At 50.8% G+C, this 15,855-nt stretch overlaps 1 protein-coding gene across 2 annotated transcripts; it reads left to right on the top strand.

The window, feature by feature from the left end:
- The first annotated feature begins 631 nt into the window (after nt 1-631).
- On the top strand, nt 632-14,143 carry RASL10A (RAS like family 10 member A). Of its 2 annotated transcripts, none has more exons than XM_053368379.1 (3): nt 632-1,966; nt 11,133-11,287; nt 12,360-14,143. In XM_053368379.1, the coding sequence occupies exons 1-3, from the start codon at nt 1,751-1,753 to the stop codon at nt 12,628-12,630; spliced, it is 642 nt and encodes a 213-aa protein (XP_053224354.1). In that variant the 5' UTR covers nt 632-1,750; the 3' UTR covers nt 12,631-14,143. The 2 variants fall into 2 exon arrangements, with proteins under 2 accessions (XP_053224354.1, XP_053224355.1); XM_053368380.1 differs by having other exon boundaries at nt 11,163-11,287.
- The last annotated feature ends 1,712 nt before the right edge of the window (nt 14,144-15,855 follow it).

Raw genomic sequence — 15,855 nt, forward strand, 5'->3', positions numbered from 1 at the left:
TTCGGAAGACAAAGCCAACTTTTTATACGTTCCCTTCCGTTCCTTACTAGAAGGGACGCCCCAGGACCCGGGCAGCTCCACAAAAGAGACTCGGATGCCTTGAGATTGCTCCTCGGTTGAACTCTGCTGCGCGTCTGGATAAGGAAAGGCTGCATTGTAGCGGCGAACTATGAAGTCACATTTTCTGCATCCCTGGGAAGTGAGGAGGGGGGCGGGATGGAGAGAGAGAGAGAGAAGATGCAACGCAAACCCCCGCTCCTTCTCGCTCTTCCCACATAGCTCGTCCTCCTACCCTTCCCTCTCCCGCGCTGGATTGCTTAACCGACAGATTTCCAGCCTCCACCAGGCAGAGGCGCCTCCCCTGCTCGCTCTCCCCCCCTACCACACACACGCAACCCGCGCGTTTCCTTCCCCGCCTCGCCCTTCTCACGTGCTTGACCTCTCTCTCCGAGTAGGCATAGAGCGGGTTTCTGCTTCTGCCGCAGCTTGGAACTCCGGGCAGCGGCGGGGAAAGGCGGGCGCGCAGCACCGCAGTGCTCTGTCCAGGGTGCTGAAAGACGAGCGATGCGCTCCGCTCCATCTTCGGCGCCCGGGAAGGGAGAGGTAGCAGCCGCGAGCACTCCTCCGGGCGGGATCCGCAGGCGAGGCGAGGGTCCAGCATGAGGACGGGGCCGGGAGGGCGCCGCTGGAGCCGGGCAGGCAGCAGCAGCAGCAGCGATGCCCGGCCGGCTGCGCGCCAGCGGGGCAGAGGCTGGCTTGGCGTCCCGTTCCTCAAGGTTGAGCGCCGTTTCGGAGCGAGGATCTTGAGCCGGGCGGGTCTGGATCTGGAGTGACAGCTGTCCGTCTCAGTCTCCCAGCCTCCTCCAATATTTGGGGGAACTTCTCGCCTTCCTTTTCAATTGGATTAGAAGAGCAGAAAAAGTGGGGAGGACCAGCTCGCTGCTGGCACACGCGCTGCCCTTCAAAGCAGCTCGATTCGGATGGAGTTGGGGGACCAGGCTCGCCAACCAGGCATCCCGGAGCGGCTGTCCTTCAAGCTCCGGTCGCCTCTTTCTCCCTTTCTCGACTCGGTGAGTTCATCTCTCCAGTGAATCGTGAAATCTCTTTACCTGAGGGCGGCTCAGCCGGCAGCCTGCGTTCCCGGGACAGCAGCTCGATTGACGCAAACTTGAGAAGAGCTTGGAAGGGTTGGGGGGGGAAGACTTTTTGATCTTGGGGGGGGGAGACTAGATGAGGCGGGCTGAGGAGGAGCCACCCTCAACGAGGTGAGCTTAGGAGAACCCAGCTGAGCGACTGTAGACCCGGGGGACTTTCGGAGTAGCAAAACAACAGTCATAAGGAATTAATAGTAATCGGTCCGTTAAGGAAGTGAGCGGGGTTGCGGCTCAAAGCAACGGCACGGATCTGATGTCTTACTGTGAGGAGAGACTGAAGTCAACATCAAGTCAACTCAGTGGTGCAGAGAACTAATTTTAGACTCTGGACTTCATGGTGTCACCGCCTCCCCCCTACTTTAATGGGCAATTGGTATTACTTCACTTACTTTAAAGCGCTGCGTGGAGGGGTGGAGGGCTTCTACTAGTGCTGCTGCGTGGGGCCCCGGGCCTCTGCCCTAAAGTCTTAAACCGTGGGCGCCTTCCGAGACAGCCCCCACGCCCTCAGAGGTCTCCGTGGATTAATACACTTCTCTCCTCCGATCGCTTGCGGGGGACGGAAGTTTGGGAACTATCCAAGGTCCTGAAAGAAGACGATGGTGGAGACTCTGTCGGTGGCTGTCCTGGGAGCCCCGAAGGTGGGCAAAACGGCCATTATCCGTCAGTTCTTGTACCACGACTTTACAGAGACTTACAGCCCGACGGAGCGCCGCCGTACCTACCGGCCTTCGGTCATTTTCAACGGGAACATGTACGACATGAAGATTATGGATGTTCCTTACCTGACGGCGTTCCCAGCAAACAGCTCTCAGGTGGGCTTTTATTAAAACCCTCCCACAACTCAACCCAAATTCATCCCCCCGAATATATTTGGCTATGCTTGTGAATTCTACAAGTGAACAACAGATCACTTGTGGGATAGTGTGGCTGTGCTGAGGCCAGATTGGTTCGTTTTCTAATTGGATTGGGGCCCTCCTGTTAGGTAGGATGGAAATATGGTGTGGGTTGTTCAACTAGGGGATTCACTCTACGTATTATTATTATTATTTACTATTATATTATATATCCCACCCTTCTCCCAAGCTAGGGTTCAAGGTGGCTTACACATTTTAAAACACCATTATAAAATACTAAGTAATAAAACCAGACTAGTGAAAAACAATAATCAAAGTGCATCAGAGGGCATTTAGAATCCAGTTTGCCTTGACAGCAGCCCAGTGATCTGCACCATATGATTATTAATTAATTACCTGCCCTTCACCCTAATAACCAAAGCTCAATGTTGAAAACCATTTGAAACCACTTGCAGAAATAAGGCAGACCATAGAAAGATACACCTCAAGTACCCAAAGCCAGGGTGAAGAGGTGTGTCTTCAGCATTCACCAAAAAGTGTCTACTGAAGGTGCCAGTGGCACCCCTGTGGGGAAGAGGGAATTTCACAGTTTTGAGGCCCCCATAGAATTCCCTCTCCTGGGCCCCCCATCACAGCTCCGGAGGGCAGTTCAACAACCAAGAGAGCTCCCTCTGCCAGTCTTAGCACCTAAGAGGGTCCGCAGGGAAGAAGGCAGTCTTTCAGGTAGTGATGACCACCAACCTGGATGGCTTTAAAAGGGGATTAGAGAAATTCATGGGGGCATAAGGTACCACCAGCTACCATGGCTATATTCTACCTCTACCATTGGGACAGCATACCCGAGCTTGTTTCATTTTGTTACTTAACACTGTGTTCTTTCCCAGGAGTGGCAAACTCAGCCCCACCAGATGTTGTTAAGTAGCATGTTCCTTCATGCCTGGCCAGGGCTGATTGGAACACCTGGATTGCACTAGGTCAGGAAAGGTTTGCTGTAAGCATTTTCCTAAACTCTCCTGCGAGGCAGCACAGGGCAGGAGTAAAATGTGCTTGCTTAGCTGGCTGGGTGAGTTGGCAGGCAAGCCTGGAGAACTCCACTCTCCTTGCAAGGCATTAGGTCTGATTTTACACCAAGGCCCTGTGCTCTGCTGTATGTAAGTCAGGTCCATATTTAGAACAGTGCATATCCAGCAGTTCCACTGGAGTGAAGCGGGAAATGGCAGGATGCCATTGGTCACCATCTTCTGGAACCCAACTCACATTGCCTCCGAACATGGATATTCCACTCCAGGGACCCAGGCTAATGAAGATTGTTGATAGACTTGTCCATTATGATTTTTGACTATCTCACATTTCACATTTTCAAACAACAATGAATGCCTCTAGTCCTTATGCATTTTCTGTGGGAGCTCCTAAGAGGTGGAATTCCCTCTCCGCAGAAGGTGTCTTGGCACCTGCACAGTACAGTTTTCTCCATATGCTGAAAATGCATCTCTTTTACCCAGGCCTTTGACACCTGAAGTGCAGGACCCACCTTATTCTTCTGATTGCAATTGGTTTTATTATTTTAATTTGTTGCAACCAGTGGTGTGCTGTCATGGACCAGGAGGATTAGGCTAGTCCCTTAAATGCTCCTGGAAAATTAGAGTATTAAAGAATTAAAGCCTGGTGCCTCCTTCCTAAAGCCCATGGGGAAAAAAGTAAAGGTAAAGGACCCCTGGATGGTTAAATCCAGTCAAAGGTGACTATGGGGTTGCGGCACTCATCTCTGCTTTCAGGCCAAGGCAGCCGGTGTTTGTCCACAGGCAGCTTTCTGGGTCATGTGGCCAGCATGACCAAACTGCTTCTGGTGCAACAGAACACCGTGACAGAAACCAGAGAGCATGGAAATGCTGTTTGCCTTCCCACCACAGTGGTACCTATTTATCTACTTGCACTGGTGTGCTTTTGAACTGCTAGATTGGCAGGAGCTGGGACAGAGCAACAGGAGCTCAATCCGATGTGGGGATTCGAACCACCGACCTTCTAACTGGCAAGCCCAAGAGGCTCAGTGGTTTAGACCACAGCGCCACCCTTCTGCCTGGCTTAGGCAGGGAGGCATGATGCTCACAGGCACAACATCTCCCCAGTCCCCACTGCCCTTGCAATCTGGCACCTCTGACCCTGTTTCCCTGTGAAAAACTTCACTGCATGCCACTGGTTGTGATCTACCCTGAGACCTTAGGGTGTAAAGGGACCCCTGACCATTAGGGCAGGTAATAAATCAAAGTACGGTAATTATAATAACAGTAGAGAGATATATACGTAGGAAGCAGTCTTATACCAAGTCAGACCATTGGTTCATGTAGCTCAGTGTTGTCTACACTGACTGGCAGCAGCTCTCTAGGGTTTCAAGCAGGGTGCTTTTTCAACCCTGCCTGGAGATGCCATCAGGGATCGAACCTGGCGCCTTCTACACTCAAACCAAATGCTCTGCCTCTGAGCTGCAGCCCTTTCCTGCTTGAAAGTGTGCCAGTTTAGTCTGGTGAAATCTTGGAACCCAGATGTGCAGCTGATGGAGACAGCCAGAGTTGCTTCCAAGTGGGACTTACAATGCCCACATTGCATCTCCCCCATAGCTAGCAGAATGAGGCAAAATTGAGCGGAAATAGTAACGACAGTTCTGTTCATGTCTGTGAGATTTGACTGCTGGTCCAAAAATAAAGTAATAGAAAGGGGGGTGGGGGTGGAGTTAACGTGGTTCTTCAATTTTTGGCACTCTCCTCCAACACTCAAGCTGTTTCCCAAAGCTTCCCATCTCCCCGCTCTGGCTTTTAAGAATCCTTAAATAGTAAGCCAAAGGGAAGAGTTTGTGTTGGCTGCTGATGAAAATGTAGGCTAACCTCCTCGGCCACACCCACCCTGCAGATGACCCATCTTCACTTAGGGGCGAGATGCGAGTTCTGTTGGATGGCAGGAAGGCAGAGGGTGGGTGGAATCGAAAGAAGACAGAAAAATAAGGGAGATGGGAGATGAGAACAAAAACTGGAAAGCTTTCTTTAGGGTCAGCCACATTTAAAGCATCGCAGATGAGATGCAGGCGAAAGATGGAACTAGTCCTCATGCCTATTTTCCCTCTCCCCATCAGAGGCAAGTTGGCCTAAAGAAAGTGGATACTGGGGAAGTTTCCCCCCTCTCTTGTAATGCTAGAACTGGTGGACATACAATGAAGCTGAATTTTGGAAGATGCTAGACAGATTTTAAAAAGTCCTTAGAATGGTAGAGTTGGAAGGGACCCCAAGAGTCATCTAGTCCAACCCCTGCCTAGTTAAACTATGGAACTCACTGCCACAGGAGCAGTGGTGGCCACATGTCACAAAGGCTTTAAAAGATGATAGGAGACAGTGATGCTTCTGAATACCAGCTGCTGGAAGCCACAGGAGAGGAGAGTTGCTCTTGGGCTCAGGTCCTGCTTGAAAGTTTTCCATTTGGGGCATCTGGCTAAGTACTGTGAGAACAGGATGCTGGACTAGATGGGCCATTGGCCTGATCCAGCAAGGCTCTTATTGTGTACTTATGAGGCATGTGCAACACCCTATTGCAAGCAAGCTTCTTTTGTGACGTGCTCTACAGATGTTTTGGCCACAGTGTGACAAAGGTCGGTCATTGGTTCCAGAGGAGCAGGTGGCTGTTTCAGTGAGAGAGAAGGGAGAGGGGTTTTGGAAGTGGGAATTAAATTCTAAGTGGACAAAAGGAGGTGGAACTGTAGGGAGACTGTACCTTTGGATCAGGCCTGGCAGAAGCAAGGTTCAGGAACCCCTAGATCAGAGGTACAGAAGGAGGCTTCTTGCTGTCCTTTGAATCCATTGCTGCCCTTATGGGGGAAGCCAGACCCTCATAGGATGTGAATGCTCTGCAAATCCCCTCATCTAGGTGCAGGTTGTATATGTGCAGAGCTCCCCCCCCCCGCCCGCCCGCCAGCTGCAGCTCACTGGAGCTCAGCTCCAGCTCCTTTCAGGTGGGGAACATGGGAGAAGTTGGTGGTGAGCTCCAGCACCTCTTTTTCTAGAAAAATAGCACTTTGTGTGTGCATGTCTATGCAGGTGGCACTGTGGTCTAAACCACTGAGCCTCTTGGGCCTGGCAATTAGAAGGTTGGCGGTTCGAATCCCTGCGACGGAGTGAGCTCCCATTGCTCTGTCCCAGCTTCTGCCAACCTAGCAGTTTGAAAGCATACCAGTGCAAGTAGATAAATAGGTACCACTGCGGCAGGAAGGTAAATGGCATTTCCGTTCGCTCTGGCACTTGTCACAGTCCTCTGTGCACTAGAAGCGGTTTAGTCATGCTGGCCACATGATCTGGAAAGCTGTCTGTGGACAAACACCAGCTCCCTTGGCCTGAAAGCGAGATGAGCGTTACAACCCCATAGTTGCCTTTGACTGTGCAGGGGTCCACCCCCCCTTTTTTACCTTCATGTATATGTATATGTATGCACATATCAAACCATATATCTTAAAGACACCACAGCCTTTGTTGTGCCTCATTGTCCCAAAAGGGAATACAGACCCTGTTAAGTGTGTCTGCAGCCCCTGGGGTTTCACACTGCTCATGGAGATGGGTGTGGTGTGTAACACTATGATACTGATCTAATGCAGGCATGGGGGACTTTAGGGGCAGAGGCCAAATGCGGACCTTCAGACCTCTGCATCTGGACCTTGGGACTCTTACCAGGCCACACCTGCTCTCTCCAGGCCACGCCCCTTCACCAGCCCTGCTTTGCACCCTCCTTGAGAGTTTCTGCAAGGCTGGAATGTGCCCTTGAGTTCTGATGATGGCTTTTGCTTGCCTAGATGGAGGGCAGAGAGGCGGGTGGGCGAGTGTTCGTAGAAACTAGCCTTCTGTACGAAGGTAAAATTCACCCCCGTTGCTCTGCCCACCCACTGGGTGGCCGCTGGAAAGTTTCCTGGAGGGGAATGAGCACCCACACACACACCCAGGTCTGAAAAATATATAGTCCTGAACAAGAGCCTGTGTGATGTTAAACCAGGACCTGGGAGATTGGGGTTCAAATCTCCACTTAGCCATAAAGCTCACTGGGTGACCTTGGGCCAATCACTGCCTTTCAGTCAAACCTACCTCACAGGCTTGTTGTGGGGATTAAAGGAGGTGGATGACCATGTATAGCACCTTGAGCTCCTTGGAGGAAAAGGTGGGATGTAGATGAAATAAAGAAATAAAATAAACCCTTCTTCCAAAAGCAGGGGCTCCACGTTCCCTGACATCCGTTTTGACAATTTGCATTTCTTAGTGCAGAAAGCATTGATCTGACGTGATCTTTCCTATTCTAATTAGTTCAAGAGGGTTCTGGAGGCTTCTTTGTGTGAAAGAAGCAAACAGAAGGTTCATAATGTTTGGGTTATACCTTCAGAGAAGCTGAGTACAGCTGGCTGAAACTGGTTCTCTCATCCTTTCTGTCAAAGTCACACTGACTATAAAAGTAAGGCCAGAAGGAGCCTGGGTTTCTCTTTCTTTCTATCTCTTTTCCTTCTGGTGTGGTGGTCTGTACATAGTATGCTTAGTGTTAAGGTTTAGACTTCTTATAAGTTATTGTAAGTTTAAGTTAAGTCTGCCGCAACTGGATTTCTTGTGGCGAGTGCCAATCCTAAAACCCAGCCAGATGGGTGGGGTACAAATATAATAATAAATAATAATAATTGTGACCATTATGCTCATTTCCTTCATTAGCATTAAAGCGCTGCTGGATGAAATACAATTCCCTCTGGGCTATTTTTTGGGAATCGTGCCACATGTTTAACTTTTTACTCTGCTAACTACACATTGGAATCTGCTCTGGATCACTACTGAGTAGAATTCCATGACACATTCATCTGAGGAGTGCAGGGCAGGGACGCTTCAGGAGATGATCTCCTTGACTGGAAATAAATGTTTAGGTTCCAGAAATGAGTGGCAGCCTCAGGAAAAGATGACATGATTGTGATCGGCCCCCAGCGCTCCTGCTCCCCAGTTTCATGGTGTTTCATTATTACTATCTGGGTTAAAAATAAACGCTTTGGTTTTCATCCCATCCTCTGAGCTTCAGCGAGCTGCTAATTGCATTTCACAGTTGACTTCAGTTGATGTGGAGGCCCTGCCTGCGTTTTGCAGGAGGTGAGACCAAAGGGAGATCTAAAGATGGAGATGGACTTAAGTTAGGGATGTGTGTGTGCAAGATATTGCCCCGCCCACTTTTGCTTCTGGCTTCACCTACCACTGACACATGCAGGTGGAGATGGGGAGGGTGGTAGCCACCTGGCTGCAGAACACTCTCCCCACAGAAATGTGCCTGCCTGGCATTGCCATCATCAAATTTTAGGCACTGGGCAGTTGGTTCTTAATTGGGATGATACAATGCAATAACACCATAGCCTGTTGTTGAAACAAAATTTAAAAATTTCTTCCAGTAGCACCTTAGGAACGCGGGTGGTGCTGTGGGTTAAGCCACAGAGCCTAGGACTTGCCGATCAGAAGGTCAGCGGTTCGAATCCCCGCGACGGGATGAGCTTCCGTTGTTCAGTCCCTGCTCCTGCCAGTTGCTCAGTCCCTGCTCCTGCCAACCTAGCAGTTCGAAAGTGCAAGTAGATAAATAGGTACTGCTCCGGCGGGAAGGTAAACGGCGTTTCCGTGTGCTGCTCTGGTTCGCCAGAAGCAGCTTAGTCATGCAGGCCACATGACCCGGAAGCTGTACGCCGGCCCCCTCGGCCAATAAAGTGAGATGAGCGCCGCAACTCCAGAGTCGTCCGCAACTGGACCTAACAGTCAGGGGTCCCTTTACCTTTAAGGTGCTACTGGAAGGAATTTTAAAATTTTGTTTCGACTACAGCAGACCAACACGGCTACCTACCTGTAGCCTGTTGTGTTCATCTTTAGCAGGGTGGGGCAGGATTTGCCCTTTTCTATCATATTGCTGGATGAGCACTTAACGTAAATAATGTGGTTTTATTCTTTCAATGTTGTTTGAAACTTTTCCAGTATGCTTTCAGGATCGTAAGTTGCTTTAAGACATTTATATCTATACCAGATGGCTGGGAAGTCACCTGCTCTTGATGGGGTTACGTTTCCTCTGAAGGAGCAGGTTCATATCCTATATCCTTTGCTATCGCTCGAGGCTCAGGTGGCCTCAGTGGCCCGGAGTGCCTTCCATCAGCTTTGGCTGCTGGCCCCACTACGCCCCTATCTGGACAGGGATAGCTTAGCCACTGTTGTCTATGCTCTGGTAACTTCAAGGTTAGATTACTGAAATGCATTATATGTACGGCTGCCTCTGAAGATGGTTTGGAAACTGCAGCTAGTGCAGAATTCAGGAGCCAGGTTGCTCACTGGAGCAAGACAGTTTGAGCATATTACACCGATCCTGGTCTGACTGCACTGGCTACCAATTAGTTTCCAGGCCCAATTCAAAGCGATGGTTTTGACCTATAGAGCCTTAAATGGCTCAGGACCAATTATCTCAAGGACCGCCTCTTTCCATATGAACCAACCTGGACCCTGAGATCATCTTCTGAGGTCCTCCTTCATGTGCCTCCTTCTTGAGAGGTCTAGAGGGTGGCAGCATGAGAACGGGGCCTTCTCTGCAGTGGCTCCCCGTCTGTGGAATGCTCTCCCCAGGGAAGTTCGCCTGGCGCCTTCATTATATTTAGGCGCCAGGCAAAAATATTCCTTTTTAAGCAGGCCTTTGGTTGATCTGTTTGACACCCTATACCCTTTTAAAATGCAGCTCTTGGGGGGTTGGTGTTATTGGGTTGTTGTTTTTATTTTGATTATATATATGGATGTCAGAGGCTCAGGAGCAGAAGCGCAGGGGAGAGAGCAAATAGAGAGCGGAGGAGAGGAATCCGAGGGGAGCGTAGGGGAATATGACAGTGACCCGAGAGATTCCATGAGCTTCTCCAGCGAATCAGAAGATTCCCAGAAGGGGGCGCCTATGGTAAGGGCAAGGGGGGTCCCAGGGGGGACGCACCAGAAGCAAGGGGCCAGCGGAAACTCCCAAGGGAGCAGCGGAGGATCAGGACCAGTTCCCCCACCAGAGCACAGTGGGGGGGAAGAGTCACATGAGTCAGGACCAGCCTCTCCTCCAGCGGGGAGAGAAGATGAGTCAGGGATAACCACGCCCCCATCGGAAAGTGGGGAAACGGAGGGAAGGCCAGGTCCAGCTAGCCTCCCCGAAAGAGGGAGCAGTGACACAAGTGTAACGGTCAGAAGGAAAGTGGGAGGCTGCGCGCGCGCGCCAAGTTCAAATGTGCAGGAGCGCGGGACAGCAGAAAACCCGGATTGGGAGCCAGGTCCTAAAGCCCGAAGGAGGGGGGGAGAAGAGTCAGGGGACTCAGCGTCAGAGGAGTCTAGGAAGGGTGAGACTCCGACTAGCAGGCGGACCCAGAGAAGGAAGGAACAGAGGAAGAGGTGGAGTAAGGCTAGAATCTTAAACTGGTGTCAAGGGGGAGGAGATTCAGATGGAGCTTCGGCGGTCTAAGGTACAGACGTAGCGTTGCACGCTGCGCGTGTGGAAGTGAAACTGAACTTCAATAAAGACTTTTATACTAGAGAAAGAAGCAGCGTTGGTCTTGTGTGAGCTGGGACCTTGGGCAGCGCTGACAATACATATTGTAGTTTTATGTTGATCTTTTCTGTGAACCGCCCTGAGACCTCTGGGTATAGGGCGGTATATAAATTCAATTAACAACAACAACAACAACAACAACAACAACAAAATTTATGAACTTGCTCCATAGAAGACAAAATAAAGTGGGGCAAGTAATGAATAAATGTAATTAATAGTGGTAGTAATATAAGTAGTTATTATAGTTATTTTTGTTATCATTAACTTTGAGAAGGTTGGCATCAGGATGAAAATGGTTCCCTACCTGTTCTATATCTGGATACAAATTTGACAGGGATGTACCTCGGTGACAGAGCATCTGCTTTGCTGGCAGGTTCAATCCCCACCATCTCCAAATAGGGCTGGGAAAAGGTCCTTGCCTGAAACCCTGGAGAGCTACTGCCAGTCAGTGTTGACAGTACTGAGCTGGATGGACCCATGGGCCTGGCTCCGCACAATGCAGCTGAGTGACAATGTCCCTTTTTCGTTGCACCAGCTTTCCCCATCTTTTCCTCTCGCCCACCAGGAGTGGTCAGACCTGAAATCCCGAGGGCTGAGGAACACTGATGCCTACGTCCTGGTGTATGATATCTGCAGCCCAGAAAGCTTTGAGTATGTGAAAATGATCCGTCAGCAGATCCAGGAGAACAGGTGAGCAGGAGGGATGGGAGAGGAGGGGGTGGATTGGGTGGGGGGAGCACAGAACCAGGAAAACTGCTTTTCCCTCCAGAGTGAGGCTGCAGTCCTCAACCCACCTCTCGTATGGATCAGTCTCGGGGAATTCAGTGGGATTTACTTCTGAGTAAACACACCACCACCCATCTGGTGGCGCAACATGACTACTCAGAAGTCCTACTATTGAACTCAACGTGGGTTTTATTCACAGGTAAATGGGGTTAGGATTGCAGCCTTAAAGAAGCCCAGTCCCACTTTCAAATATCCAATGAAACACAGCTATTTGCATGGGGAGAAATAAGCCCCAGCTAACATGGCCATTTTGAACCACAACTCCCATCATCCCTAGGCAGAATGGCCACTTTGGACTACAATTCCCATCATCCCTAGGCAGAAAGGCCACTATGGACTACAATTCCCATCATCCCTAGGCAGCATGGCCACTTTGGACTACAATTCTCATCATCCCTAGACAGAAGGGCCACTTTGAACTATAATTCCCATCATCCCTAGGCAGCATGGCCACTATGGACTACAATTCCAATCATCCCTAGGTAGCATGGCCACTTTGGACCACAATTCCCATCATCCCTAGGCAGAATGGCCACTTTGGACTACAATTCCCATCATCCCTAGGCAGAAAGGCCACTTGGGACTACAATTCCCATCATCCCTAGGCAGAAAGGCCACCTTGGGCTACAATTCCCATCATCCCTAGGCAGCAGAGCCACTATGGACTACAATTCCCATCATCCCTAGGCAGCAGAGCCACTATGGACTACAATTCCCATCATCCCTAGGCAGTATAGCCACTATGGACTACAATTCCCATCATCCCTAGCCATCATGGCTACTTTAGACTACCATTCCCAACAGCCCCAGCCAGCAGGGCCATTTTGGACTACCACTTGGCTGGGGCTGTTGGGAGTTATGGTCCAAAATTTCTGGAGGGCCCCAGGCTGGGGAGAGCCTGGAGGTTCGGGGTCTGTGCATCGCTCTGACCTTCTTTCTCTACTCTATGAACTTGGAGTTCCTCTTCCTCTCCTAGGGCGAGCAGCAGTGGCGAAGCCCCCATCATTGTGGTGGGGAACAAGCGGGACCTGCAGCGCCAGCGCTTCTCCCCCCGCCGGGCCCTCTCGCTGCTGGTCAAGAAGAGCTGGAAGTGCGGCTACATGGAGTGCTCGGCCAAGTTCAACTGGCACATCGTCCTCCTCTTCAAGGAGCTCCTCTGCAGCGTCTTGGCCCGAGGCTGCAGGAACAACCACTCTGCCATGCGCCTCCAGGGGGCGCTGCACAGGAACAGGTGCAGCCTCATGTGAGGAGACCCTGCCGGCCACAAGGGGGCGTGCTCACGGAACAATGGAATTGCAGAGTCGGGAGGGTCATCTAGCCCAACCCTCTGCAATGGGGTGCCCCCCAAAAAAACACCTTTCCAAGAGGTTCGGACATTGGAGCAGTAGTGGGAAGCTGAGGGCCACATCTCGGCCACTAGGGCCGTGTTTGCAGGAGTAATCCCTTGAAATACCTGGGCTTTTCTGCTTGGTGCAATGAACACCTTGGAAGGGGGGAGTGGAGTTTTGGGGTGCCATTGAGTCAAAATCCACGTAGCCCAGTTTTCTGTCATGGGTGGCGGGTGCCTGTGGCTGAGAAGCCCCTCTGCCATTTTGATTTTCCCACAATGCCCCGGGGCAGCCATTGGCTTGGGAAGGCTTTAGACACGATGGGAAATTTTAGATAGCAGGTGGATCCCCAGACTCAGTTACTGCAGGCAGGTAATCAGTTGTGGGGAGGAGGGAGCCAAGCTGCTGGGGGAATCACTGACTCAGGAGCAAGCCCAGCAGAGGGTGGGGCCATTGACCTGGAGCCAGCCTTGACCCAGTGGGCAGCTGAAGGCTTGATGGCTGTAGGTCCCAGTATAGCGTCCAGAAATAAGCAGCAGGCACTCGTCGCTTAAAATGCACAGGCCAGACCCTCTAATTTCCAAGGTTGTGGCTCTGGCGCAAAGCACCTGCCCCCATGTTCCATCCCTGGCAGGATCGCTGGGGAAAACTCCCCTGCCTGAAACCCTGGAGAGATGCTGCCAGTCAGTGTTGACAACACTGAGCTAGGTGGACCACTGGGTTGGCCAAGCAGAAGGCAGTTTCTAATTAATTCGCCACCACCCCTTTCAAAGAACAGGAAGGACTAGAATCTTAATTTATTTTTAGGGAGGAAGCAAGAGCAAGAGTTGTAGAGCATCTGCTTCTCCAACCTGCAAGCTCTGGAAAGCCACTGCTGGTCAGTGTGGACAACATTCAGGCAACTGGCCAAGTCCTGTAAGCCTACCGATCGATTCTTCGGCTTGGGGCTCTTGCACAGAGGGGCCCAGTTGCATGCCCACTTTTAGCATCAGAGAAGCAGCCGTGTGGATTTTCAGCATCTCAGGCCTGACCTCAGCTAGCTGGGTGACTCTTTCTGCCCTCATAGATGAGATCCAGTCCTTTGTGTGGTCCCATGTGACGCTCCAGAGGCATCTGCTGGGCCGTAGCTCAGTGGTAGAGCATCTGCTTTGCATGCAGAAGGCTGCAGGTTCAACCCCCTGCTTCTCCAGGTATGGCTGGGAAAGAGAGAGACAAACCTTGCCTGAAACCTTGGAGAGCTGCTGCCAGCCAGGGTGGGCATTACTGGGCTAGGGGCTGCCCACGGTTTGATTTGCTGCAAGGAAATAAGCGCCCTCTTTCCCTGTATGAAATCTCTGCATGCAAAACGCTTGAAGGAGCTGCTTGCTCCTCGGAAGCCTCAGACGTGCTGCGGATTCAAGAGGCTTCAATGAGGTCTGTGAAAACACACGCACGCGCGACTGGGAGGGTCCTCTTTCTAAGACCAGGGAACCAGTTTCACAACGTCTGCCTGCCTTCTCAGGAATTCATCACAAGGTGGTCCACAGCCACCCCCACCCCCAATAGCACAATTGCCGACGCCACATTCATTCATAATCTGGGACAACGGCCGATGCTGCTTTTGCACTCAGCTGTGACTAATGTGGACTAGTGTGTTGCGAAAACAAAACGGGAGTCGAGGGCAAGTGGGAGGAGAAAAGGTCTTGTTTGTTAAAAGCCACAATTCTCCCCATCACCCCATCAAACTCTTGTTGGCTGGGATCAAGTGTTTGGCTTGCTTTTGATTTCCCCCCCAAAAAAAATGTGTTGCAGGGTGGGGGGGCTCAAGAGTTTCAGGGACCCCTTGTCCCCTTTCTCCAAAGCTGCCACCATCATCTCTGGGCCAGAGGCTACAGCACACAAGGGTCTCCTACACCAGCCTCCCCTTTCTTTTACAAGACACTGATCATCTGTTTAACACAGTCTCCAAGGAAGGGCTCCCCATTCCAGCCGTGCAATACTGGACCATCTATAAAGCATCCTCAACCAGGTCCCTTGTTATGTCTTGCTTGCAAATTGTGGTGCCGGGGTTTTTGGGCGGGGACTGGCAGGGCAGTAGGTGATAACGTCCTCTCAAATGCTCCTGAGCAATGGATCTCAGCCAATGGCAATGCTTGATCTACCACCCAGAGGTAGTTGTACTCCAAGTCCCATTGGGACTGGCACTCTTACAGGCGCCACAGAATACCCGTTCTGTATCTGTAAGAAAGTGCACCTTGGGAACTCCCAGCCTCTTGATTTCAGGCAGTGGCTGTTCATTGTATTCTTTTCGCCACCTGCTAAAAAAATGTTCTCCTTTAGACAACCCCACCCAGCCATTTAGAAAGCTGGCGAGAGTTTTAATCTGCTTTTAGTCTATTGCTTTTTAACTTTTCGAAAGCCTTAAATCATTGTCGTTAAGTCTGTATGACTATTTTTATCGTTTTTGTAAACCATGTTGAGGTTTCTTGGGTGGCTGAACAACTAAGCAGTAAATTTTACAAAATTAAATAAATCAACTTCAGCGGGCAGCATGCCCAATGGTTAGGGACAGTTCCGCAACATCTGGAGGGCAACATGTTGCCTACCTCTAGTGGGGGGGGGGACACACACCTGGGACTGGTTCACATCCACCCATCTTCACACTTCTGCAATAAAGGCACAGAGTCAAAACACATGATTTGTCCTCTTTTTTTTACTTTCTGGGTTCCGAGAGCTCGCGGGTCAGTTCAATTAGCTACATTCGTGGGGTCGGAAGGCGGGCACTAGACGGGAGGCAGCGCTCAGGAGGCGAGCGGACACACTCGGTTGTATTTATATAAATATGCATAGATTATTTAAACACACCTACACTACATTTGGGGGGGGCAGGGGGTTGGTCTGGTTGAGGGGGAAGGAGTCTTAACGGCCCAGATCCCAGGACGCCGAGAGGGTCTGTCTGAAGAGGAATTCATGTGCAAGACTTCAGCGAGACCCTCTCTCTCCAAAAGCGCAACTCATTTAAAAAATAGATAATCTGCAGAAAACGCTGTCAGCTTGCCTAGTGGGGAGAGGCTCCCCCAGTCTCTGTGCGGGGGTCTCCCCCATCCTGTGCACATTAAACACCTTCCCACTTTGAGTCACCACTATCTGCAAGACTCCCAAGGG

Source organism: Podarcis raffonei, chromosome 16 (assembly GCF_027172205.1).
Source record: "Podarcis raffonei isolate rPodRaf1 chromosome 16, rPodRaf1.pri, whole genome shotgun sequence".
NCBI lineage: Eukaryota > Metazoa > Chordata > Lepidosauria > Squamata > Lacertidae > Podarcis > Podarcis raffonei.

Bases quoted from the DNA above. Each gene is read 5' to 3' on its own strand.
- RASL10A (XM_053368379.1), top strand. From the start codon at position 1,751: ATGGTGGAGACTCTGTCGGTGGCTGTCCTGGGAGCCCCGAAGGTGGGC. The intron at 1,967-11,132 runs GTGGGCTTTTAT...TCGTTGCACCAG, and splicing joins TCCCAGCAAACAGCTCTCAG to CTTTCCCCATCTTTTCCTCT. The intron at 11,288-12,359 runs GTGAGCAGGAGG...TTCCTCTCCTAG, and splicing joins CAGCAGATCCAGGAGAACAG to GGCGAGCAGCAGTGGCGAAG.